The sequence below is a fragment of the Eriocheir sinensis genome, chromosome 34, assembly GCF_024679095.1.
Source record: "Eriocheir sinensis breed Jianghai 21 chromosome 34, ASM2467909v1, whole genome shotgun sequence".
In the NCBI taxonomy this organism is placed as follows: Eukaryota; Metazoa; Arthropoda; class Malacostraca; order Decapoda; family Varunidae; genus Eriocheir; species Eriocheir sinensis.
This window is the reverse complement of record NC_066542.1, coordinates 3,321,123-3,344,552: the sequence shown is the minus strand read 5'-3', so window position 1 is coordinate 3,344,552 and position 23,430 is coordinate 3,321,123. Positions and strand designations below refer to the sequence as shown.

Here is a 23,430-nt window from a genome sequence, read left to right as displayed (position 1 = left end):
CATTGCCATTGGAATCGCTTTAAGATCAAGAGCGTTCCTAGATGATAGAGTTACCAGAAGACTTACCATCAATAGGTCTCGTAAGTGGTTTGATGAATCCGGCCTCAGACTGGACTGGAGTAGGCGTGAGATTGCCTTTGTAACGGCTAGGTTGGTATTATAAGACTTTTGCTTTTCACATCAGCATTTCAAAGGCCAAAGTGGAGACCAGTCGGGTTCTAATGAGTGTTCTATTAAGTTCATGGTACAGAGGAAGGGTCAAACTACCACCAAGGCCATAAAACTACCCCTGGAAATGCCCCAAACTCCTACGAAAGCCTTGTTAAATATGTGTTCTTGTGTTAAATATCTTATAATACGACCCTCACTTATGTCTTAGGGCCAGTCCAATACAGCAAGTTCGTAAGCTCCCCAACCAAACACAAAGCGCGACCAAATTCCTTGTAGCTCCAGTTTTTGGCGTTGATATAAGAATGAGCAGGGAATTTTAGAACACCACACAGGAAATGTCTTTATTAGTAGCTGGTTTTGAGTAGAAAGAACGGATCATTGTGAGGATATGAATTGGTTCGGGCGCTTACAACAATGAATGGGGTGGACTGTCGAACTGGCCATTAGTCTTGATTCTTGATTGGCGTTATTGTCTTTTACTTTTGTTCAGTCTTCTTCAGTTCCATATTGTTGTTATAGTTTTTTTCTGTCTTAAACTTCGAGAGACACCACCACCCCGCCCTCACAACGGCGACTGTGTGTGTGTGAGACCCATCCAGGAATCCCCGTACTAAAACGTCCTCGGCCTTGGTCTCGGGGCAGCAGTGTTGGGAACCTCCATTATACAATACTCTAACATGCTGTCCTGACCCCTGCACCTAATTGCTATAGAGGATCGCCCTGTCACCCAAGCATGCTCCCTCTGCCTTGGTCTCCGGGCAGCAGTGTTGGGAACCTCCATTATACAATACTCTAACATGCTGTCCTGACCCCTGCACCTAATTGCTATAGAGGACCGCCCTGTCACCCAAGCATGCTCTCACTGTGTTGGTTTTGCTCAGTTTAATCGGTTCGGTTCGTGTTTCGTTCGTGGTAGTGAGATGAGGGTTGGAGGCTGTTGTGTTCTGCTTGTGTGTGTGTTGTGTTGTGTTGTGTTGTAGTGTGGTCCATATGTAGTGGTCTTGTGGTATGGCCCATATGTATATTGACTCCTCATTCTATATTACCCCCTTTTTTTATGCTGTGTTCCATTACGTAGATATTATGTTGTGTTGGGTAAGGTGAGGCAGTGTGTTGTGTTGTGTTGCGTTAACCCCCAGTGCAACTCAACATGTTTCAACGCTAGCCTCTGAGATGACTGACTTGTGTTGCGTAACCTTTTATAAGTAGTTTTGTGTTGCGTTGGTAGTGGTCAGCAAGGCAGTGTGTTGTGTTGTGTTAACCCCCAGTGCAACTCAACATGTTTTGACGCTAGCCTCTGAGATGACTGACTTGTGTTCCCTAACGTTTTATAAGTAGTTTTGTGTTGCGTTGGTAGTGGTTAGCAAGGCAGTGTGTTGTGTTGTGTTAACCCCCAGTGCAACTCAACATGTTTTGACGCTAGCCTCTGAGATGACTGACTTGTGTTCCCTAACGTTTTATAAGTAGTTTTGTGTTGCGTTGGTAGTGGTTAGGCAAGGCAGTGTGTGTTGTGTTAACCCCCAGTGCAACTCAACATGTTTTGACGCTAGCCTCTGAGATGACTGACTTGTGTTCCCTAACGTTTTATAAGTAGTTTTGTGTTGCGTTGGTAGGGGTTAGGCAAGGCAGGGCAGTGTGTTGTGTTGCATTAACCCCCAGTGCAACTCAACATATGTCGACGCTAGCCTCTGAGATGACTGACTTGTGTTCCGTAACCTTTTATAAGTAGTTTTGTGTTGCGTTGGTAGTGGTTAGGCAAGGCAGGGCAGTGTGTTGTGTTGCGTTAACCCCCAGTGCAACTCAACATGTTTTGACGCTAGCCTCTGTGATGACCTGACTTGTGTTTCCTAACCTTTCATAAGTAGTTTTGTGTTGCGTTGGTAGTGGTTAGGCAAGGCAGGGCAGTGTGTTGTGTTGTGTTGCGTTAACCCCCAGTGCAACTCAACATGATTTGACGCTAGCCTCTGCGATGACCTGACTTGTGTTTCCTAACCTTTTATAAGTAGTTTTGTCTTGTTTGCAGTCTGGCGTAACACCCAGGAAGAGCGAGTGTGCTATTTTTTTTCATTTTCTGATTAGTGTTTATTTATTGATATGTATACTTTTGGAGATACACTAATTTGTTACTTTTTTCTTTACTTATCATAGTCAACCCTGGATGTGTGTGTTCTGTGACCTAACCTTCTTTTCTTTTATCTTTTTTTCAGTGTGACTTAACGTTTTGCTATATTTTTTTTTTTTTGTATTGTAATTTTTTTGTGTTCAGTGAATTTTGTACTTTTATTTTTTTATATAGTTTTTTTTTATCATTGTCAACCCTGTGTTCTGTAACCTAACTTTTTTTTTTCACTCTGACATAACTCTCTCTCTCTCTCTCTCTCTCTCTCTCTAACACCTTTTTTTGTGTTCCTCGTATAAGTTTTCCGACGAATTTACAAACACGCATTCTTATATATGCACAAATTTGACGTGTTTTTTATTTAGCTATTTACTAATTTGACGTCCTATTTAATCAGCTATTTACTAATTTGACGTCCTATTTACTTGGCTATTTACTAATTTGACATCCTATTTACTTAGCTATTTGCTCTCCTATAATTCCTTCCCCTTCTGTCTCTCTCCGGCATATGACCTCAGATGTTGCGCTGACTAAACCAAACTTTCCAACTGTTCCCTTCTCCTATAATTCCTTCCCCTTCTGTCTCTCTCCGGCATATGACCACAGATGTTGCACCCACTAAACCAAACTTTCCAACTGCTCCCTTCTCCTATAATTCCTTCCCCTTCTGTCTCTCTCTGGCATATGACCACAGATGTTGCGCCCACTAAACCAAACTTTCCAACTGTTCCCTTCTCCTATAATTCCATCCCCTCCTGTCTCTCTCCGGCATATGACCACAGATGTTGCGCCCACTAAACCAAACTTTCCAACTGTTCCCTTCTCCTATAATTCCACACTCACAACCTCACCTAACCTCACCAACCCCACCGCTGACCACCCTCCCATTCACAGGTGTGTTTGTGGACTCCCCGACGGACTTCGTGGTGGACACTCGCGCCCTCGCCAACCTCAAGAAGGATAGCAAGGGCGGCGCGGGTACAAGCGACGGCAAGGTTATGTGTGTCATCACCAACCCCTCCGGCACTCGCACGGACTCCTTCCTGCGCCCACTCACTGACGGCACCTACAAGATATCCTACACGCCCTTCGAGGAGGGTAAGGACTGTGGTGGTGGTGGTGGTGGTGGTGGTGAGGTCTATTAAGGAAGGGAATGCAGTTTGTGTGTGTGTGTGTGTGTGTGTGTGTGTGTGTGTGTGTGTGGTGAGAGAGAGAGAGAGAGAGAGAGAGAGAGAGAGAGAGAGAGAGAGAGAGAGAGAGAGAGAGAGAGAGAGAGAGAGAGAAAAAAACAGAAAAATAGAGAAAAGAAAAGAGAAACAGTGAAAAGAGAGAGAGAGAGAGAGAGAGAGAGAGAGAGAGAGAGAGAGAGAGAGAGAGAGAGAGAGAGAGAGAGAGAGATTTGTGTACATGTGTGGTGGGTTGTAATTTTTTTCTATCATTTCTTTATTATTATTATTATTATTATTATTTTTTTTTTTTTGTGTGTGTGTGTGTATACACCCCTACCTCTAACCTCCCCCCTGCCCTTCCCCCCAGGCCGGCACACCATTGACCTCCTCTACGACGGGGTGCCAGTGCCAGGTTCGCCGTTTACCGTCAACGTTCGACGCGGCTGTGACCCCAACAAGTGCCAGGCATTCGGACCCGGGCTGGACCGCGGCTACGTGAACCAGGTCAACACATTCACCGTGGAGACCAAGGGTGAGCCAAGGGGGTTAGGGAGGGTCAAGGGATATATGTTGGTATTGTAAGACACTTTCGTTTCTTATATCAGCTATTTCTAAAGGTCAAAAAAGGGGTCAGTCGGGTTTTAACGAGTGTTTCTTAGGTTCACGGTACAGAGGAAGGGTCACACTACCACCAGGGTCATAAAACTACTCCTGGAAATGCCCAAACTCCTATGAAAGCCTTGTCATATGTGTGTTTCTTAGGTTCATGGTACAGAGGAAGGGTCACACTACCACCAGGGTCATAAAACTACTCCTGGAAATGCCCAAACTCCTATGAAAGCCTTGTCAAATATGTGTTTCTTAGGTTCATGGTACAGAGGAAGGGTCAAACTACCACCAGGGTCATAAAACTACTCCTGGAAATGCCCCAACTCCTATGAAAGCCTTGTCATATGTGTGTTTCTTAGGTTCACGGTACAGAGGAAGGGTCACACTACCACCAGGGTCATAAAACTACTCCTGGAAATGCCCAAACTCCTATGAAAGCCTTGTCAAATGTGTGTTTCTTAGGTTCATGGAACAGAGGAAGGGTCACACTACCACCAGGGTCATAAAACTACTCCTGGAAATGCCCCAAACTCCTACGAAAGCCTTGTCAAATATGTGTTTCTTAGGTTCATGGTACAGAGGAAGGGTTACACTACCACCAGGGTCATAAAACTACTCCTGGAAATGCCCCAAACTCCTACGAAAGCCTTGTCAAATATGTGTTTCTTAGGTTCATGGTACAGAGGAAGGGTCAAACTACCACCAGGGTCATAAAACTACTACTGGAAATGCTCTAAACTCCTACGAAAGCCTTGTCAAATGTGTGTTTCTTAGGTTCACGGTACAGAGGAAGGGTCACACTACCACCAGGGTCATAAAACTACCCCTGGAAATGCCCCAAACTCCTACGAAAGCCTTGTCATATGTGTGTTTCTTGGGTTCACGGTACAGAGGAAGGGTCACACTACCACCAGGGTCATAAAACTACCCCTGGAAATGCTCTAAACTCCTACGAAAGCCTTGTCAAATATGTGTTTCTTAGGTTCATGGTACAGAGGAAGGGTCACACTACCACCAGGGTCATAAAACTACTCCTGGAAATGCCCCAAACTCCTACGAAGGCCTTGTCAAATATGTGTTCTTGGGCTGCGAAATGTCTTATGATACGACCCATATATTAGGGAGGCCTCTGCTTGGTATAACAGGGATAGGGATAACATTAGGGGCATGGAAGGGCTGTTTGGGTATGATAGGGAGACAAGTACTGGGTATAACATGGATAATGTCAACAAGGAGGAACAAAAAGTGGAGGCTTGGAGTATACTCAACAAGGAGGAACAAAAAGTGGAGGCTTGGAGTATAGTTGACAAGGAGGAACAAAAAGTGGAGGCTTGGAGTATACTCAACAAGGAGGAACAAAAAGTGGAGGCTTGGAGTATAGTCGACAAGGAGGAACAAAAAGTGGAGGCTTGGAGTATAGTCGACAAGGAGGAACAAAAAGTGGAGGCTTGGAGTATGGTTGACAAGGAGGAACAAAAAGTGGAGGCTTGGAGTATAGTCATCAAGGAGGAACAAAAAGTGGAGGCTTGGAGTATGGTTGACAAGGAGGAACAAAAAGTGGAGGCTTGGAGTATGGTTGACAAGGAGGAACAAAAAGTGGAGGCTTGGAGTATAGTCATCAAGGAGGAACGAAAAGTGGAGGCTTGGAGTATGGTTGACAAGGAGGAACAAAAAGTGGAGGCTTGGAGTATAGTCAACAAGGAGGAACAAAAAGTGGAGGCTTGGAGTATAGTTGACAAGGAGGAACAAAAAGTGGAGGCTTGGAGTATACTCAACAAGGAGGAACAAAAAGTGGAGGCTTGGAGTATAGTTGACAAGGAGGAACAAAAAGTGGAGGCTTGGAGTATACTCAACAAGGAGGAACAAAAAGTGGAGGCTTGGAGTATAGTTGACAAGGAGGAACAAAAAGTGGAGGCTTGGAGTATAGTTGACAAGGAGGAACAAAAAGTGGAGGCTTGGAGTATAGTTCTTTGGTTATATAGAGAGACAAGGAGAGAGGCAAGTGAGTATCTTGTATCAGAGAACAGGCAAGGGTTGAGGTCTTTATGTCAACAAGGAGGAACGAAAAGTGGAGGTATGGAGTACAGTTCTTTGGTTATATAGAGATACAAGTGCTGGGTATAGAAGGAAGGGATAGGAAGTGAGTATCTTGTATCAGGGAACAGGCAAGATTTGAGGTCTTTATGTCAACAAGGAGGAACGAAAAGTGGAGGTATGGAGTACAGTTCTTTGGTTATATAGAGATACAAGTGCTGGGTATAGAAGGAAGGGATAGGAAGTGAGTATCTTGTATCAGGGAACAGGCAAGATTTGAGGTCTTTATGTCAACAAGGAGGAACAAAAAGTGGAGGTATGGAGTACAGGGGTGGGTTTCATCAAAGTTCCCAAGTCCTTGGAAGTGTGCTCAAGGAGTCCCAAGCGTGCGAGAAACCTTGGGCATGTTTCACGAAAGCTCCGAAGCCTTGGAACTCTGCCTATCTCGCTCGCCGCCTTGGGAGGCCGTGCGGGGTCTCCCAAGCGCTCCCAAGGAAGGTTCCAAGCGTCAGACTGTAAACATGGCAGCCCGTGAACAACCCCGCCAGCACCGACCAAGGAATTTTCGCCCGAGAAGGGACATCTTTAACCCTCTCGCGCACAGTAAGATACTAGAACATGCGCAAATAAAAATAGAGGAAAAATATATATAAACAATAGACACTCGTTTCAAGTCTCCGTATAGAGTATTGTAGACAATAAATCCTAAGTACCAACTCTTCCCCACTTGCTATCTCGAAATTTTGTGGGCCAACTTTTTTAGCCGAATATATGTTTCGAAGCGGAATTTAGTGAGGATTCTTATGGTATCCTCAAAATCTTCGTACGCCTATTAGTTCCTGAGTTACACCAAGAAAAGTGTATTTTTTCCTCTCCCGTCAGAGTGGGCTAACAACTAAAAATCGCTCCACGTTCCTCATTTACGTTCCTTAGAAAGGTTGCCATATGTTACCTCTAAGAAACTTATCCCAACAAATGACACTCCAAATTTTACGCACTTTCACCGAAAATTTAATTTTTAATAATTTTTTTTACTTTTATGACGCGTTTCGCGTCATCGTGCGCCAGGACCTTTTACTTTGATGACGCGAAACGCGTCATCGTGCGCGAGAGGGTTAACGAGTACGATGACACCGAGTTCAAGAAGAGGTACAGGGTGGATCGTGCTGGCCTGTTGTTCGTCACTGACTTGGTGCGACACGTGATTGGCAACAGGACTGAGAGGAGCCGTGCGGTCACAGCGGAGCTGAAAGTGGCGTTGACTCTGCGATACCTCGCCACCGAGAAAATGCAGCAGTGCAGCGCAGATGACTTTGGAGTTTCCCGGGCCACAGTCAGCAGAATCATCACCCAGACCGTGGATGCTCTCGTGACACAAGAGAATATGAGGCGGTTCATGGGCTTCCTTTTAAACCGGGGGGAGCAGCAGAGAATGAAGGCGGAGTTTGCCGAAATTGCTGGTTTTCCCGGTGTGGTGGGTGCTGTTGATGGCACCCACGTAAGAATAGTGGCCCCACATGAGCACGAAGAAGTGTACGTCAACCGCAAGAACTACCACAGCATCAATGTGCAAGTGTTATTTGATGCACAGTACAAGCTGCGGGCCATGGTGGCGAGGTGGCCAGGGTCTACTCACGACTCACTAAATGTTTGTTTACACCGTGGTGCCGTTGAAGATGCAGACGGAAAAAAATACGTGCACATATTCCTTACAACGAAGATACTATCGCTGTATTTCAACTAAATATCAATTGTTTATATCTATAACTCCATAATTATATATAAGAAGTGTAATTTAGGTTAATTGAAGACATATTAGACGTCAAAGCGACGCGGAAGATTGGCAACGCTGGTTACTCCCAAGACCGCCCCCAATCCTACTTGGAAGTGCTTGTGGCGCGGTGATGAAACACGCCCAAGAAATTCTCCCAACTGTGCGTGACGTCACCACGCTTGGGAGAGCACTATGATGAAACCCACCCCAGTTCTTTGGTTATATAGAGATACAAGTGCTTGGTTTAGAAGGAAGGGATAGGAAGTGAGTATCTTGTATCAGGGAACAGGCAAGATTTGAGGTCTTTATGTCAACAAGAAGGAACGAAAAGTGGAGGTATGGAGTACAGTTCTTTGGTTATATAGAGATACAAGTGCTGGGTATAGAAGGAAGGGATAGGAAGTGAGTATCTTGTATCAGGGAACAGGCAAGGGTTGAGGTCTTTATGTCGACAAGGAGGAACAAAAAGAGGAGGCTTTGGAGTATAGTCAACAAGGAGGAACAAAAAGTGGAGTGATACATTTAATAATACAGACTTACGTTTCCTTTCCTGGTCATATAAGAGAGTTTCCCCGTCACTCCCATGTCTTCCGCCCCCAGGAGCCGGTACTGGAGGCCTGGGTCTGGCCGTGGAGGGCCCGTCGGAGGCCAAGATGACCTGCAAGGATAACAGAGATGGTTCCTGCACGGTTGAGTACATTCCCCTCGAGGCCGGCGATTACGATGTGTCCATAAAGTTTGCCGACCAGCACATTCCTGGCTCGCCCTTCAAGGTGGGTCGAGGGGCATTTGTCTGTTTGTTTAATTTACTTCACAGGGATAGAAAGAGGTCAAGGGTTCAAGGGGGGAGAGGAAATAAAAGACCTTGCAAAATAGGGCTGTTTCTATCACTAATGTCAAGCTTGTATTCTTAAACTGTCCACTGGTTGTCAGGGATTTAGCCTTCACTGGTAGCCTGATAACATATACTCCCAAGTCTTTCTCTGCCTCTGTGGTGGATAGTGGAGTGTTTCCCATGTGGTATTGGTGTGCTGGATATCCCTTCACTGGTAGCCTGGTAACATACACTCCCAGGTCTTTCTCTGCCTCTGTGGTGGATAGTGGAGTGTTTCCCATGTGGTATTGGTGTGCTGGATATCCCTTCACTGGTAGCCTGGTAACACTCCCAGGTCTTTCTCTGCCTCTGTGGTGGATAGTGGAGTGTTTCCCATGTGGTATTGGTGTGCTGGATATCCCTTCACTGGTAGCCTGGTAACATACACTCCCAGGTCTTTCTCTGCCTCTGTGGTGGATAGTGGAGTGTTTCCCATGTGGTATTGGTGTGCTGGATATCCCTTCACTGGTAGCCTGGTAACATACACTCCCAGGTCTTTCTCTGCCTCTGTGGTGGATAGTGGAGTGTTTCCCATGTGGTATTGGTGTGCTGGATATCCTTCACTGGTAGCCTGGTAACATACACTCCCAGGTCTTTCTCTGCCTCTGTGGTGGATAGTGGAGTGTTTCCCATGTGGTATTGGTGTGCTGGATATCCCTTCACTGGTAGCCTGGTAACATACACTCCCAGGTCTTTCTCTGCCTCTGTGGTGGATAGTGGAGTGTTTCCCATGTGGTATTGGTGCGCTGGATATCCCTTCACTGGTAGCCTGGTAACATACACTCCCAGGTCTTTCTCTGCCTCTGTGGTGGATAGTGGAGTGTTTCCCATGTGGTATTGGTGTGCTGGATATCCCTTCACTGGTAGCCTGGTAACATACACTACCAGGTCTTTCTCTGCCTCTGTGGTGGATAGTGGAGTGTTTCCCATGTGGTATTGGTGTGCTGGATATCCCTTCACTGGTAGCCTGGTAACATACACTCCCAGGTCTTTCTCTGCCTCTGTGGTGGATAGTGGAGTGTGTCCCATGTGGTATTGGTGTGCTGGATATCCCTTCACTGGTAGCCTGATAACATATACTCCCAAGTCTTTCTCTGCCTTTGTGGTGGATAGTGGAGTGTTTCCCATGTGGTATTGGTGTGCTGGATATCCCTTCACTGGTAGCCTGGTAACATACACTCCCAGGTCTTCCTCTGCCTCTGTGGTGGAGAGTGGAGTGTTTCCCATGTGGTATTGGTGTGCTGGATAATTCCTTCTCCTTCTGTCTCTCTCTCCAGCACATGACCACAGATGTTGCGCCGACTAAACCAAACTTTCCAACTTTTTCCTCGTCAACAGGTGACCGTGGACCAGAGTGTGGACGCCTCCCAGGTGGTGGTGTGGGGGTCTGGCCTGGAGCCTGGCAAGGTGCGCGCCGGAGTGCCGCTCACCTTCCACGTGGACGGCACCAAGGCTGGTCAGGCGCCCCTCAAGGTGGACATTGCTACAGAGAAGGGTGAGGCGTTGGTGTGTTTGTTCGGGGTTATCAGATACTTTCACCTCTTGCGTCAACTGTTTTCAAAGGCCAAAAAGATGATTGATTGTGTTGTAGGTACATGGGAGGCGGTGGCTGAATGGATAGCGTGACAGCGCCGCATTCAGGAGGCCGCGAATTCTCTCTCCGGCAAATGACCACAGATGTTGCGCCGACTGAACCAAACTTTCCAACTGTTCCCTTCTCCTATAATTCCTTTCCCTTCTGTCTCTCTCCGGCATATGACCACAGATGTTGCACCGACTGAACCAAACTTTCCAACTGTTCCCTTCTCCTATAATACCTTCCCCTTCTGTCTCTCTCCGGCATATGACCACAGATGTTGCACCGACTAAACCAAACTTTCCAACTGTTTCCTTCTCCTATAATTCCTTCCCCTCCTGTCTCTCTCCGGCATATGACCACAGATGTTGCGCCCACTAAACAAAACTTTCCAACTGTTCCCTTCTCCTATAATTCCTTCCCCTTCTGTCTCTCTCTGGCATATGACCACAGATGTTGCACCGACTAAACCAAACTTTCCAACTGTTCCCTTCTCCTATAATTCCTTCCCCTTCTGTCTCTCTCTGGCATATGACCACAGATGTTGCGCCGACTAAACCAAACTTTCCAACTGTTCCCTTCTCCTATAATTCCTTCCCCTTCTGTCTATCTCCGGCATATGACCACAGATGTTGCACCGACTAAACCAAACTTTCCAACTGTTCCCTTCTATAATTCCTTCCCCTTCTGTCTCTCTCCGGCATATGACCACAGATGTTGCGCCGACTAAACCAAACTTTCCAACTGTTCCCTTCTCCTATAATTCCTTCCCCTCCTGTCTCTCCGGCATATGACCACAGATGTTGCGCTGACTAAACCTAACTTTCCAACTGTTCCCTTCTCCTATAATTCCTTCCCCTTCTGTCTCTCTCAGGCATATGACCACAGATGTTGCGCCGACTAAACGAAACTTTCCAACTGTTCCCTTCTCCTATAATTCCTTCCCCTTCTGTGTCTCTCCGGCATATGACCACAGATGTTGTGCCGACTAAACCAAACTTTCCAACTGTTCCCTTCTCCTATAATTCCTTCCCCTTCTGTCTCTCTCCGGCATATGACCACAGATGTTGCGCCGACTAAACCAAACTTTCCAACTGTTCCCTTCTCCTATAATTCCTTCCCCTTCTGTCTCTCTCCGGCATATGACCACAGATGTTGCGCCGACTAAACGAAACTTTCCTTTCTTGTATGACCCTTAAGTTGTTTGCTCTCATGCTGTTTATGACCTCACTGTCCCCTCCCCTTCTGACCCCCACTCTTCCCCTCCCCCAGGCCCCATCCCGAAGGCCCCGGAGGTGAGGGATAATGGCGATGGAACTTACGATGTGACCTACACCCCCCACAACGAGGGTGCCATGCAGACCGCCAATGTGACCTGGGGAGGTAGACCCGTCCCTGGCAGGTGAGTGATGGTGCTGGCCGGGTCATGTGAGGTCACTGATCCCTTACCCAGCCACTCATCCATTATAATCATGTCATCCTCCTCCTCCTCCTCCTCCTTTCCTTCCATTCTTTCTTCTTCCTTCTTCCTTTTCCTCTTCTCCTCTCTATCTCCTCTCTTCATCCCTGTCCTTTCCCTCTCTCTTTCTCTTCTTCCTTTCCTTCCCTTCTTCTTCCTCTCCTCTTCCTCTTCTTCCCCTCCTCTCTCTCTCTCTCTCTCTCTCTCTCTCTCTCTCTCTCTCTCTCTCTCTCTCTCTCTCTCTCTCTCTCTCTCTCTCTCTCTCTCTCTCTCTCTCTCTCTCTCTCCTCTCTCTCTCTCTCTCTCTCTCTCCTCTCTCTCTCTCTCTCTCTCTCTCTCTCTCTCTCTCTCTCTCTCTCTCCTCTCTCTCTCTCTCTCTCTCTCTCTCTCTCCTCTCTCTCTCTCTCCTCTCTCTCTCTCTCTCTCTCTCTCTCTCTCTCTCTCTCTCTCTCTCTCTCTCTCTCTCTCTCTCTCTCTCTCTCTCTCTCTCTCTCTCTCTCTCTCTCTCTCTCTCTCTCTCTCTCTCTCTCTCTCTCTCTCTCTCTCTCTCTCTCTCTCTCTCCATTTCTCTCTTCTCCTCTCTCTCCCATCTCCTTCCCTTCCCGTCCCATCACCTCAGGGTCATTTTAGGTACAGGTAACTCTGGATTCACGCGAGTATTGTGAAGAGGTCATTGCGTAAATCCAAAACAATGTAGTAAATCCAACAAGAGGTAGATTTGTATTGCCTACTGTATCACTCTGACTCCTCTCCCTCTCGTGGTTCTTCCTCTGGCTGCCCTTCCCCTCGTGGTAGCACAGCAGTGAGGGTGTTGTTGTTGTTGTTGTTGAATAGCGTGGGTACTGTATTGTTGTTCAAGTGGCGTGTGGGAAGAACTGAGCTCAGCTGTGTGGCTGTGTGAGTCCAGTTGCGTGAGACATCTGGTGGACACTCCTTAAAATATCGCGTATAAGTGAAAAAAAAACGTGTAAACTTAACATTTACTTGGATTTTGGACCACGTGTTATTTCAAAAAAACGCGTAAACCAAACTCGCGTAAATCGAGAGTTACCTGTATTGAAAGAGATGCATACAAGCTGAGGTCATCTTCATGTTCTGTGCAGTATTTTGGGCTCACTCTGCTTATTCTATTGTAGTCCTTGGCTCTGCTAATGCTGTATAATGAATGATGCTTGCAGGGTGACAGGAAAGTGTATTGAAGGATTGCAGGGTGACAGGAAAGTGTAGTGAAGGATTGCAGGGTGACAGGAAAGTGTATTGAAGGATTGCAGGGTGACAGGAAAGTGTATGGAAGGATTGCAGGGTGACAGGAAAGTGTATTGAAGGATTGCAGGGTGACAGGAAAGTGTATTGAAGGATTGCAGGGTGACAGGAAAGTGTATTGAAGGATTGCAGGGTGACAGGAAAGTGTATTGAAGGATTGCAGGGTGACAGGAAAGTGTATTGAAGGATTGCAGGGTGACAGGAAAGTGTATTGAAGGATTGCAGGGTGTCAGGAATGTGTATTGAAGGATTGCAGGGTGACAGGAAAGTGTATTGAAGGATTGCAGGGTGACAGGAAAGTGTATTGAAGGATTGCAGGGTGACAGGAAAGTGTTTTGAAGGATTGCAGAGTGACAGGTAGGTGTATTGAACGATCGCAGAGTGTCAGGAAAGTGTATTGCATGATTGGAGTGTGACAGTATAGTGTATTTAAGGATTGCAGTTACAGGAAAGTGCATTGAAGGATTGCAGAGTTAGATTAAAGTATTTTAAAGGATTACAGAGTGACAGAAAAGTGTATTGAAGGATTGCAGGGTGACATGAAAGTCAATGAAGGATTGTAGAGTGACAGGGAAGTGTATTGAAGGATTGCAGGGTGTCAGGAAAGTGTATTGAAGGATTGCAGGGTGACAGGAAAGTGTATTGAAGGATTGCAGGGTGACAGGAAAGTGTTTTGCAGGGTGACAGGAAAGTGTATTGAAGGATTGCAGGGTGACAGGAAAATGTATTGAAGGATTGCAGGGTGACAGGAAAGTGTATTGAAGGATTGCAGGGTGACAGGAAAGTGTATTGAAGGATTGCAGGGTGGCAGGAAAGTGTATTGAAGGATTGCAGGGTGACAGGAAAGTGTATTGAAGGATTGCAGGGTGACAGGAAAGTGTATTGAAGGATTGCAGGGTGACAGGAAAGTGTATTGAAGGATTGCAGGGTGACAGGAAAGTGTATTGAAGGATTGCAGGGTGACAGGAAAGTGTATTGAAGGCTTGCAGGGTGACAGGAAAGTGTATTGAAGGATTGCAGGGTGACAGGAAAGTGTATTGAAGGATTGCAGTGACAGGAAAGTGTATTGAAGGATTGCAGGGTGACAGGAAAGTGTATTGAAGGATTGCAGGGTGACAGGAAAGTGTATTGAAGGATTGCAGGGTGACAGGAAAGTGTATTGAAGGATTGCAGGGTGACAGGAAAGTGTATTGAAGGATTGCAGGGTGACAGGAAAGTGTATTGAAGGATTGCACAGTGACAGGAAAGTGTATTGAAGGATTGCAGGGTGACAGGAAAGTGTATTGAAGGATTGCACAGTGACGGGAAAGTGTATTGAAGGATTGCAGGGTGACAGGAAAGTGTATTGAAGAATTGCAGGGTGACAGGAAAGTGTATTGAAGGATTGCAGGGTGACAGGAAAGTGTATTGAAGGATTGCAGGGTGACAGGAAAGTGTATTGAAGGATTGCACAGTGACAGGAAAGTGTATTGAAGGATTGCAGGGTGACAGGAAAGTGTATTGAAGAATTGCAGGGTGACAGGAAAGTGTATTGAAGGATTGCAGGGTGACAGGAAAGTGTGTTGAAGGATTGCAGGGTGACAGGAAAGTGTACTGAAGGATTGCAGGGTGGCAGGAAAGTGTATTGAAGGATTGCAGGGTGACAGGAAAGTGTATTGAAGGGTTGCAGGGTGACAGGAAAGTGTATTGAAGGATTGCAGGGTGACGGGAAAGTGTATTGAAGGATTGCAGGGTGACAGGAAAGTGTATTGAAGGATTGCAGGGTGACAGGAAAGTGTATTGAAGGATTGCAGGGTGACAGGAAAATGTATTGAAGGATTGCAGGGTGACAGGAAAATGTATTGAAGGATTGCAGGGTGACAGGAAAATGTATTGAAGGATTGCAGGGTGACAGGAAAGTGTATTGAAGGATTGCAGGGTGACAGGAAAGTGTATTGAAGGATTGCAGAGTGACAGGAAAGTGTATTGAAGGATTGCAGGGTGACAGGAAAGTGTACTGAAGGATTGCAGGGTGACAGGAAAGTGTATTGAAGGATTGCAGAGTGACAGGAAAGTGTATTGAAAGATTGCAGGGTGACAGGAAAGTGTATTGAAAGATTGCAGAGTGACAGGAAAGTGTATTGAAGGATTGCAGGGTGACAGGAAAGTGTATTGAAGGATTGCAGGGTGGACACATGACACAGCACACATGACACAGCACTCTTAAGGGTGTAGACGCGACACACAGCCACACAGCCAGGCATTTGGGAGTCACAAACACTGGAGTCCACACAGAGAGGGGGGCTTCGTGGTGCAGTGGTTAGCACACTCAGCTCACAACCGAGAGAGCCCGGGTTCGATTCCCGGGTGGAGTGGAAAAATTTGTGCGGCTTTTCCGATACCCTACGCCCCTGTCCACCCAGCAGTGTACCAGGTATTAATTGGGGGTTGTGTCCCGTCTCCTGGGGTCTGTTCCCTTGTCCTATAATTCCTTCCCCTTCTGTCTCTCTCCGGCATATGACCACAGATGTTGCACCGACTAAACCAAACTTTCCAATTGTTCCCTTCTCCTATAATTCCTTCCCCTTCTGTCTCTCTCCGGCATATGACCACAGATGTTGCGCCGACTAAACCAAACTTTCCAACTGTTCCCTTCTCCTATAATTCCTTCCTCTTCTGTCTTTCTCCGGCATATGACCACAGATGTTGCGCTGACTAAACAAAACTTTCCAACTGTTCCCTTCTCCTATAATTCCTTACCCTCCTGTCTCTCTCCGGCATATGACCACAGATGTTGCGCCCACAAAACCAAACTTTCCAACTGTTCCCTTCTCCTATAATTCCTTCCCCTCCTGTCTCTCTCCGGCATATAACCACAGATGTTGCACCGACTAAACGAAACTTTCCAACTGTTCCCTTCTCCTATAATTCCTTCCCCTCCTGTCTCTCTCCGCATATGACCACAGATGTTGCACCGACTAAACCAAACTTTCCAACTGTTCCTTCTCCTATAATTCCTTCCCTTCTGCCTCTCTCCGCATATGACCACAGATGTTGCACCACTAAACGAAACTTTCCAACTGTTCCCTTCTCCTATAATTCCTTCCCTTTCTGTCTCTCTCCGGCATATGCCCACAGATGTTGCGCCGACTAAACAAAACTTTCCAACTGTTCCCTTCTCCTATAATTCCTTCCCCTCCTGTCTCTCTCCGGCATATGACCACAGATGTTGCGCCGACTAAACAAAACTTTCCAACTGTTCCCTTCTCCTATAATTCCTTCCCCTTCTGTCTCTCTCCGGCATATGACCACAGATGTTGCGCCGACTAAACAAAACTTTCCAACTGTTCCCTTCTCCTATAATTCCTTCCCCTTCTGTCTCTCTCCGGCATATGACCACAGATGTTGTGCCGACTAAACGAAACTTTCCAACTGTTCCCTTCTCCTATAATTCCTTCCCTTCTGTCTTTCTCCGCATATGACCACAGATGTTGCGCGACTAAACCAAACTTTCCAACTGTTCCCTTCTCCTATAATTCCTTCCCTCCTGTCTCTCTCCGCATATGACCACAGATGTTGCCGACTAAACAAACTTTCCAACTGTTCCTTCTCCTATAATTCCTTCCCTTCTGTCTCTCTCGCATATGACCACAGATGTTGCGCCGACTAAACAAAACTTTCCAACTGTTCCCTTCTCCTATAATTCCTTCCCCTTCTGTCTCTCTCCGGCATATGACCACAGATGTTGTGCCGACTAAACGAAACTTTCCAACTGTTCCCTTCTCCTATAATTCCTTCCCCTTCTGTCTTTCTCCGGCATATGACCACAGATGTTGCGCCGACTAAACCAAACTTTCCAACTGTTCCCTTCTCCTATAATTCCTTCCCCTTCTGTCTCTCTCTCTGGCATATGACCACAGATGTTGCTCCGACTAAACGAAACTTTCCAACTTTTTCCACACTGAGTCACCGGTGTGAACTGTTTTCATTTGCAATTATGTTAAAGGCGAAATAAAATCCGTTGTCTGCTATAATATGGACATAAACACATTAGTCGGTATTATAAGACATTTTCGCCCTTCATATCAGCTATTTCTAAAGGTCAAAGAGGGGGTCAGTCGGGTTCTAATGAGTGTTTCTTTAGCTTCATGGTACAGAAGAAGGGTCACACTACCACCAGGGCCATAAAACTATTCCTAGGGGGCCGACCATCAGGCCCCTCAAAAGCAAGGCGACCACAGGCGATGTAAAAAAAAAAAATGTCTGCCGTGACTCAAGGATGACTGTAGACCATCTGCCATATTTGTGAATGGAACACAGCACTGATAGAACTCTGATTAAGAAAAGTTGAAAAGTTTTGTTTAGTCGGCGCAACATCTGTGGTCATATGCCGGAGAGAGACAGAAGGGGAAGGAATTATAGGAGAAGGGAAATGTTGGAAAGTTTGGTTTAGTCGGCGCAACATCTGTGGTCATATGCTGGAGAGAGACAGAAGGGGAAGGAATTATAGGAGAAGGGAACAGTTGGAAAGTTTGGTTTAGTCGGTGCAACATCTGTGGTCATATGCCGGAGAGAGACAGAAGGGGAAGGAATTATAGGAGAAGGGAACAAACCCCAGGAGACGGGACACAACCCCCGATTAATACCTGGTACACTGCTGGGTGGACAGGGGCATAGGGCATCGGAAAAGCCGCCCAAATTTTTCCACTCCGCCCGGGAATCGAACCCGGGCTCTCTCGATTGTGAGCCGAGTGTGCTAACCACTGCACCACGAAGCCCCCCTCTCTAATTAAGACACACTGGCACCACAGCCTTCACCAACACACCCTCAGGGGCACAAGGAGTGTAGTGACGACCACACACACACACACACACACACACACACACACACACACATTAGGGCACAGATCAGGGCTGGTTAGAAGGTGAGCCCCATAATCTCTCTCGCTGCAGTCCCTTCAGGGTGAGAGTGAGGCCTGCATCAGCCTCAATAGTCAGCCCTCTGCAAAGGTAACCAGTAGCCTCACCCTGCCTGACCCTGCCTGACCCTGCCTGACCCTGCCCCAGTAGCCTGACCAGCGTTACCTGATTATCGTACTCACCACATTTTTATCATTTTTTTAACCCGTCCGCTGTGATTGGAACGAATTTGTCCTTCACTGGTAGCCTGGTAACATACACTACCAGGTCTTTCTCTGCCTCTGTGGTGGATAGTGGAGTGTTTCCCATGTGGTATTGGTGTGCTGGATATCCCTTCACTGGTAGCCTGGTAACATACACTACCAGGTCTTTCTCTGACTCTGTGTTGGATAGTGTATTGTTTCCCTTGTGTTATTTTTGTGCTGGATATACCTTCACTGGTAGCCTGGTAACATACACTCCCAGGTCTTTCTCTGCCTCTGTGGTGGATAGTGGAGTGTTTCCCATGTGGTATTGGTGTGCTGGATATCCATTCACTGGTAGCCTGGTAACATACACTCCCAGGTCTTTCTCTGCCTCTGTGGTGGATAGTGGAGTGTTTCCCATGTGGTATTGGTGTGCTGGATATCCATTCACTGGTAGCCTGGTAACATATACTCCCAAGTCTTTCTCTGCCTCTGTAGTGGATAGTGGAGTGTTTCCCATGTGGTATTGGTGTGCTGGATATCCCTTCACTGGTAGCCTGGTAACACACACCCAGGTCTTTCTCTGCCTCTGTGGTGGATAGTGGAGTGTTTCCCATGTGGTATTGGTGTGCTGGATATCCCTTCACTGGTAGCCTGGTAACATACACTTCCATGTCTTTCTCTGCCTCTGTGGTGGATAGTGGAGTGTTTCCCATGTGGTATTGGTGTGCTGGATATCCCTTCACTGGTAGCCTGGTAACATACACTCCCAGGTCTTTCTCTGCCTCTGTGGTGGATAGTGGAGTGTTTCCCATGTGGTATTGGTGTGCTGGATATCCCTTCACTGGTAGCCTGGTAACATACACCCAGGTCTTTCTCTGCCTCTGTGGTGGATAGTGAGTGTTTCCCATGTGGTATTGGTGTGCTGGATATCCCTTCACTGGTAGCCTGGTAACATACACTCCCAGGTCTTTCTCTGCCTCTGTGGTGGATAGTGGAGTGTTTCCCATGTGGTATTGGTGTGCTGGATATCCCTTCACTGGTAGCCTGGTAACATACACTACCAGGTCTTTATCTGCCTCTGTGGTGGATAGTGGAGTGTTTCCCATGTGGTATTGGTGTGCTGGATATCCCTTCACTGGTAGCCTGGTAACACACACTCCCAGGTCTTTTCTGCCTCTGTGGTGGATAGTGGAGTGTTTCCCATGTGGTATTGGTGTGCTGGATATCCTTCACTGGTAGCCTGGTAACATACACTCCCAGGTCTTTCTCTGCCTCTGTGGTGGATAGTGGAGTGTTTCCCATGTGGTATTGGTGTGCTGGATATCCATTCACTGGTAGCCTGGTAACATACACTACCAGGTCTTTCTCTGCCTCTGTGGTGGATAGTGGAGTGTTTCCCATGTGGTATTGGTGTGCTGGGTATCCCTTCACTGGTAGCCTGGTAACATACACTCCCAGGTCTTTCTCTGCCTCTGTGGTGGATAGTGGAGTGTTTCCCATGTGGTATTGGTGTGCTGGATATCCCTTCACTGGTAGCCTGGTAACATACACTCCCAGGTCTTTCTCTGCCTCTGTGGTGGATAGTGGAGTGTTTCCCTTGTGGTATTGGTGTGCTGGATATCCCTTCACTGGTAGCCTGGTAACATACACTCCCAGGTCTTTCTCTGCCTCTGTGGTGGATAGTGGAGTGTTTCCCATGTGGTATTGGTGTGCTGGATATCCCCTCCCAAGGTGCAAGACTACATTTTTCTTCATTGAATTGTAGCAGCCACTTTTTGATCCATTCCTGTAGCTTGGTGAGGTCTTCTGGTAGGAAATCCGCAGTTAAGGGGTTAAGCCTCAAACTCTCGTACCTACAGAAATAACGACAGAAAATCATCAAACTTAGCATTAAAACTGTTATTTATTGAGGTCTGTGTTTTGGGCTATAGTTATCGCTCAGAAAGTATGACAATGCAATGCGCTGAGTACGATAATTTGACAACGCTGACCCTGACCCTGCCTGACCCTGCCTGCTGTGTGCTGCTTGACTGTCCCTGCAACACCCCTTTCAGCGCACACCTCCACGCCTCTCTCAGCCCCCCTCATTCAGGCCATTGCTGTCACCTTGAATATGAGGGTCTGAGTTTTTTATTATTTTTTATTTTTTTTTATTTTTTTTTATTTTTTTACGCAAAAAGCTTGAGGGGCCTGGATGGTATTTGGCCCCAGCCCGTCATGGTGCAGGCAAGTGTTTATAGTGGCGCCATCTTCTCTTGTACTGTAAAAGTCATCTGAGTGGTGGTTGGGTGGTTGATTTGTGATATTTTTGGGGGCTGTTCAGTCAACCAATCATCGGGGTCATTCTCAGGGCTGTGTCTGTTGAAGAGTCCTGAATCGCAGAGAAGGTGTGCGGGTGTATACAGTAAGGTCAGAGGTCATTACCGGGTGGACCTGTACCTTGACCCGGTGGTGGTGGTAGCAGCAGGGATCATGTTTCTTAATGGTCCCTCCAAGCGAGAAAAATGAGAAAAAAATCACCCTCACACAAACCATTTCATAATATATATCAAAGCATTTGTGATCAGATTATGTATCATCTATTTTTTTGGGTTTATATCATGGCACAAATTTGGCCCGTCGCTGCTACACGGTAAAGACACAAATTTGGCCCATCGCTGCTACATGGTAAAGCCACAAATTTGGCCCGTCGCTGCTACACGGTAAAGCCACAAATTTGGCCCATCGCTGCTACACGGTAAAGCCACAAATTTGGCCCGTCGCTGCTACACGGTAAAGCCACAAATTTGGCCCGTCGCTGCTACACGGTAAAGCCACAAATTTGGCCCGTCACTGCTACACGGTAAAGACACAAATTTGGCCAGTCACTGCTACACGGTAAAGACACAAATTTGGCCAGTCGCTGCTACACGGTAAAGCCACAAATTTGGCCCGTCGCTGCTACCAGGTTAAAGGAAAGAGAGAGAGAGAGAGAGAGAGAGAGAGAGAGAGAGAGAGAGAGAGAGAGAGAGAGAGAGAGAGAGAGAGAGACGTCTAAAGCTGAGTGGCATAAAATTTCAGCGTCTTGTACCTGATCCAAGACGCACCTCAGTAGTAACATGTGACCAGCTGCCGAGGATGGGGGAAGGCGAGAGGCAGAAGAGGCTGTATTATGGAGTTTAAATAGACATGGAGGGTGTGAGCGGAAGGATCGAGAGGGTAGCGGATTGTCTTATAGAAAGGGAGAGTGAAATAGCTTGTGTGTGTTTTTGTAGAGGGAGTTTAGTGTGACAGAAAATGAGGAAGAGTAGAGTGCAGTAGTGTGAGTGTGTTTCCATGGGCAGAGTGCATGTAGAGTGTGTTAGAGGAAGGGAGAGAGAAGGAGAGTGGAATAGCTAGTGTGCGTTTTCAAGTAGAGTGAGTTTAGTGTGATAGAAAATGAGAAATAGTAGAGTGCAATTGCTAGAGTGTGTTAGAGGAAGGGAGAGTGTGGTAGCTCGAGTGTGATCTGAATGCATGCTAGACTTTTGCTAGTAGTTGTATATGGAAGTGTGGGTAGGTCAGGTCAGGTGAGGTGAGGTCAAGGCATGGTGTGTGTGTGTGTGTGTGTGTGTGTGTGTGTGTGTGTGTGTGTGTGTGTGTGTGTGTGTGTGTGTGTGTTCAAGAGAATTTGTGATTTATTTCTTTGCTAACCTAACCTAACCTAACCTAACTTAACCTAACCTAACTTAAGTGTCTGTGTGTGTGTGTGTGTGTGTGTTCCTAGCTATCATGAAAACAAGAGAATTTGAGATTTATTTCTTTGCTAACCTAACCTAACTTAACCTAACCTAACTTAACCTAACTTAAGTGTGTGTGTGTGTGTGTGTGTGTGTGTGTGTGTGTTTACCTAGTTGTGAAATACAGGAAAAGAGCTGTACTAGGCCCGTGCTGTCCCGTCTCCATAACACTTATCATCCAGTTTGGCTTTAATAAATTCATGAATGGTTTTTGCACACACAGTCTCCTCGTCAAGTCCGTTCCATGTTGTTGTGCTTCTGTATGGAAAACTGTATTGTCTCTCCTACAGTCGCTCTTCTTCAGTTTCTTACCATTGCCTCTTGTCACACTTCTGTCACGTACCACTAGGTCTTCCCTGTCCAATTCCTCCAATCCCTCTTGTATCCTGTACAATGCTATTAGGTCCCCTCTCTCTCTTCTGCTCTCCAGTGTTGTTAGTCCCAGTTTCTCCAGTCTTTCTTCATAAGTACATTCTCTCAGAGTTTCCGGTAATTTAGTCGCTGCTCTTTGTATTCTTTACAACTTTATAATTTCTTTCTTCAATCTGGGTGACCACACTAATGCTGCATATTCCAGCCTTGGACGTATCATCCATGTTATGAGTTTATTCACCATTTCTTCATCTAAATATGTGAATGCTGCTTGTATGTGTCTAAGAAGATTGTATGTTTCCCCAGTTATCCGATTTATAGGCCTTCCAAAGGATAGCTTGTCTGTTATGATCACTCCCAGATCTTCTTCTTCAGTTCTCTTACCAAACTCCATCACGCTACACTTCTTTGTATTGAATGTCATTTCCCATTTGCGTGACCATTCGCTTATTTTATCGAGATCTTGGCTCAAGGCTACACAGTCTTCTTCATTAGCCACCCTCTTCATTATTTTAGCATCATCATCAGCAGATTCATATAGCTTGTCACCCCTTCTGTCATGTCAGTCTTATAAGTTACAAACATAATCGGAGCCAGCACTGATCCTTGGGGGACTCCACTAGTCACATCCATTCAGCTTGATTTATTATTCCTGATTACTGTTCTGATCATCAACATCATTTCATGGACCTGGGAGCTCCCACCAGGGGATGGCCACGGCAGAAGAGCTTCCATCTTTCTCTGTCCAGACACTCCCTCCTTGCCTGCTCCAAGATCTTTCCCCCTCTCCCTAACGTACTCTTGCACCCTCTCCCTCCATTTCACTGGAGGTCGTCCTCTAGCATTCCCTCCCTCTATCTCACTCACATACACCCTTCTGGTCATCTCACTCTCCTCCATTCGCTCCATGTGGCCAAACCACTTTAAAGTCTGTCGCTTCACTTCTTCCACCACTCCACACTTCTTCCCTTCACCCCTGTGTTGACACATTCCAAAACACACTTTCATTACTCATTCCATCCATTCTACTCACACCACAAGCACTCCTCAAGTAACTCATTTCCACTGCCTGCACTCCAGACTTTCATTCCAGGCCCACGTTTCATATGTGAGGGTTGGTACTATTATTGTATTTCTCAAATCCCTCTTTACCTCCATGCTCACA

General features: G+C 46.5%; 3 protein-coding genes and 1 long non-coding RNA gene across 53 annotated transcripts in view; 3 read left to right on the top strand and 1 right to left on the bottom strand.

Annotated features, from left to right (window-relative positions):
- Window positions 1-11,584, bottom strand: part of LOC127006889 (uncharacterized) — a 45,704-nt gene extending 34,120 nt beyond the window's left edge. The window contains exon 1 of the mRNA XM_050877228.1: window positions 10,568-11,584. The gene's annotated coding sequence lies outside the window, so the exon portion shown is untranslated. The remainder of the gene's footprint in view (window positions 1-10,567) is intronic.
- The window catches only part of LOC127006888 (filamin-A-like), a 243,233-nt gene that overhangs the window by 119,718 nt on the left and 100,085 nt on the right, over window positions 1-23,430 (top strand). For all 50 annotated transcript variants that reach the window (XR_007759807.1, XR_007759835.1, XR_007759833.1 and 47 more), the window contains 5 exons: window positions 3,185-3,388; window positions 3,827-3,991; window positions 8,477-8,649; window positions 10,089-10,245; window positions 11,599-11,728. Coding sequence is in view for 4 of the 50 variants with exons in the window: in XM_050877225.1 (XP_050733182.1) it covers window positions 3,185-3,388; window positions 3,827-3,991; window positions 8,477-8,649; window positions 10,089-10,245; window positions 11,599-11,728 (829 nt within the window). In the remaining 46 variants the exon portion in view is untranslated. The remainder of the gene's footprint in view (window positions 1-3,184; window positions 3,389-3,826; window positions 3,992-8,476; window positions 8,650-10,088; window positions 10,246-11,598; window positions 11,729-23,430) is intronic.
- Window positions 4,030-8,467, top strand: LOC127006890 (golgin subfamily A member 6-like protein 6). The gene is made up of 2 exons (XM_050877230.1): window positions 4,030-6,418; window positions 8,213-8,467. Exon 1 carries the CDS (start codon window positions 5,236-5,238, stop codon window positions 6,169-6,171), a length of 936 nt encoding a protein of 311 aa, XP_050733187.1. The 5' UTR covers window positions 4,030-5,235; the 3' UTR covers window positions 6,172-6,418; window positions 8,213-8,467.
- Window positions 8,817-9,803, top strand: LOC127006895 (uncharacterized). The gene is made up of 3 exons (XR_007759869.1): window positions 8,817-8,950; window positions 9,046-9,243; window positions 9,342-9,803. It is a non-coding gene; the product is annotated as an uncharacterized LOC127006895 (long non-coding RNA).

Bases quoted from the DNA above. Each gene is read 5' to 3' on its own strand.
- LOC127006890 (XM_050877230.1), top strand. From the start codon at position 5,236: ATGGAAGGGCTGTTTGGGTATGATAGGGAGACAAGTACTGGGTATAAC.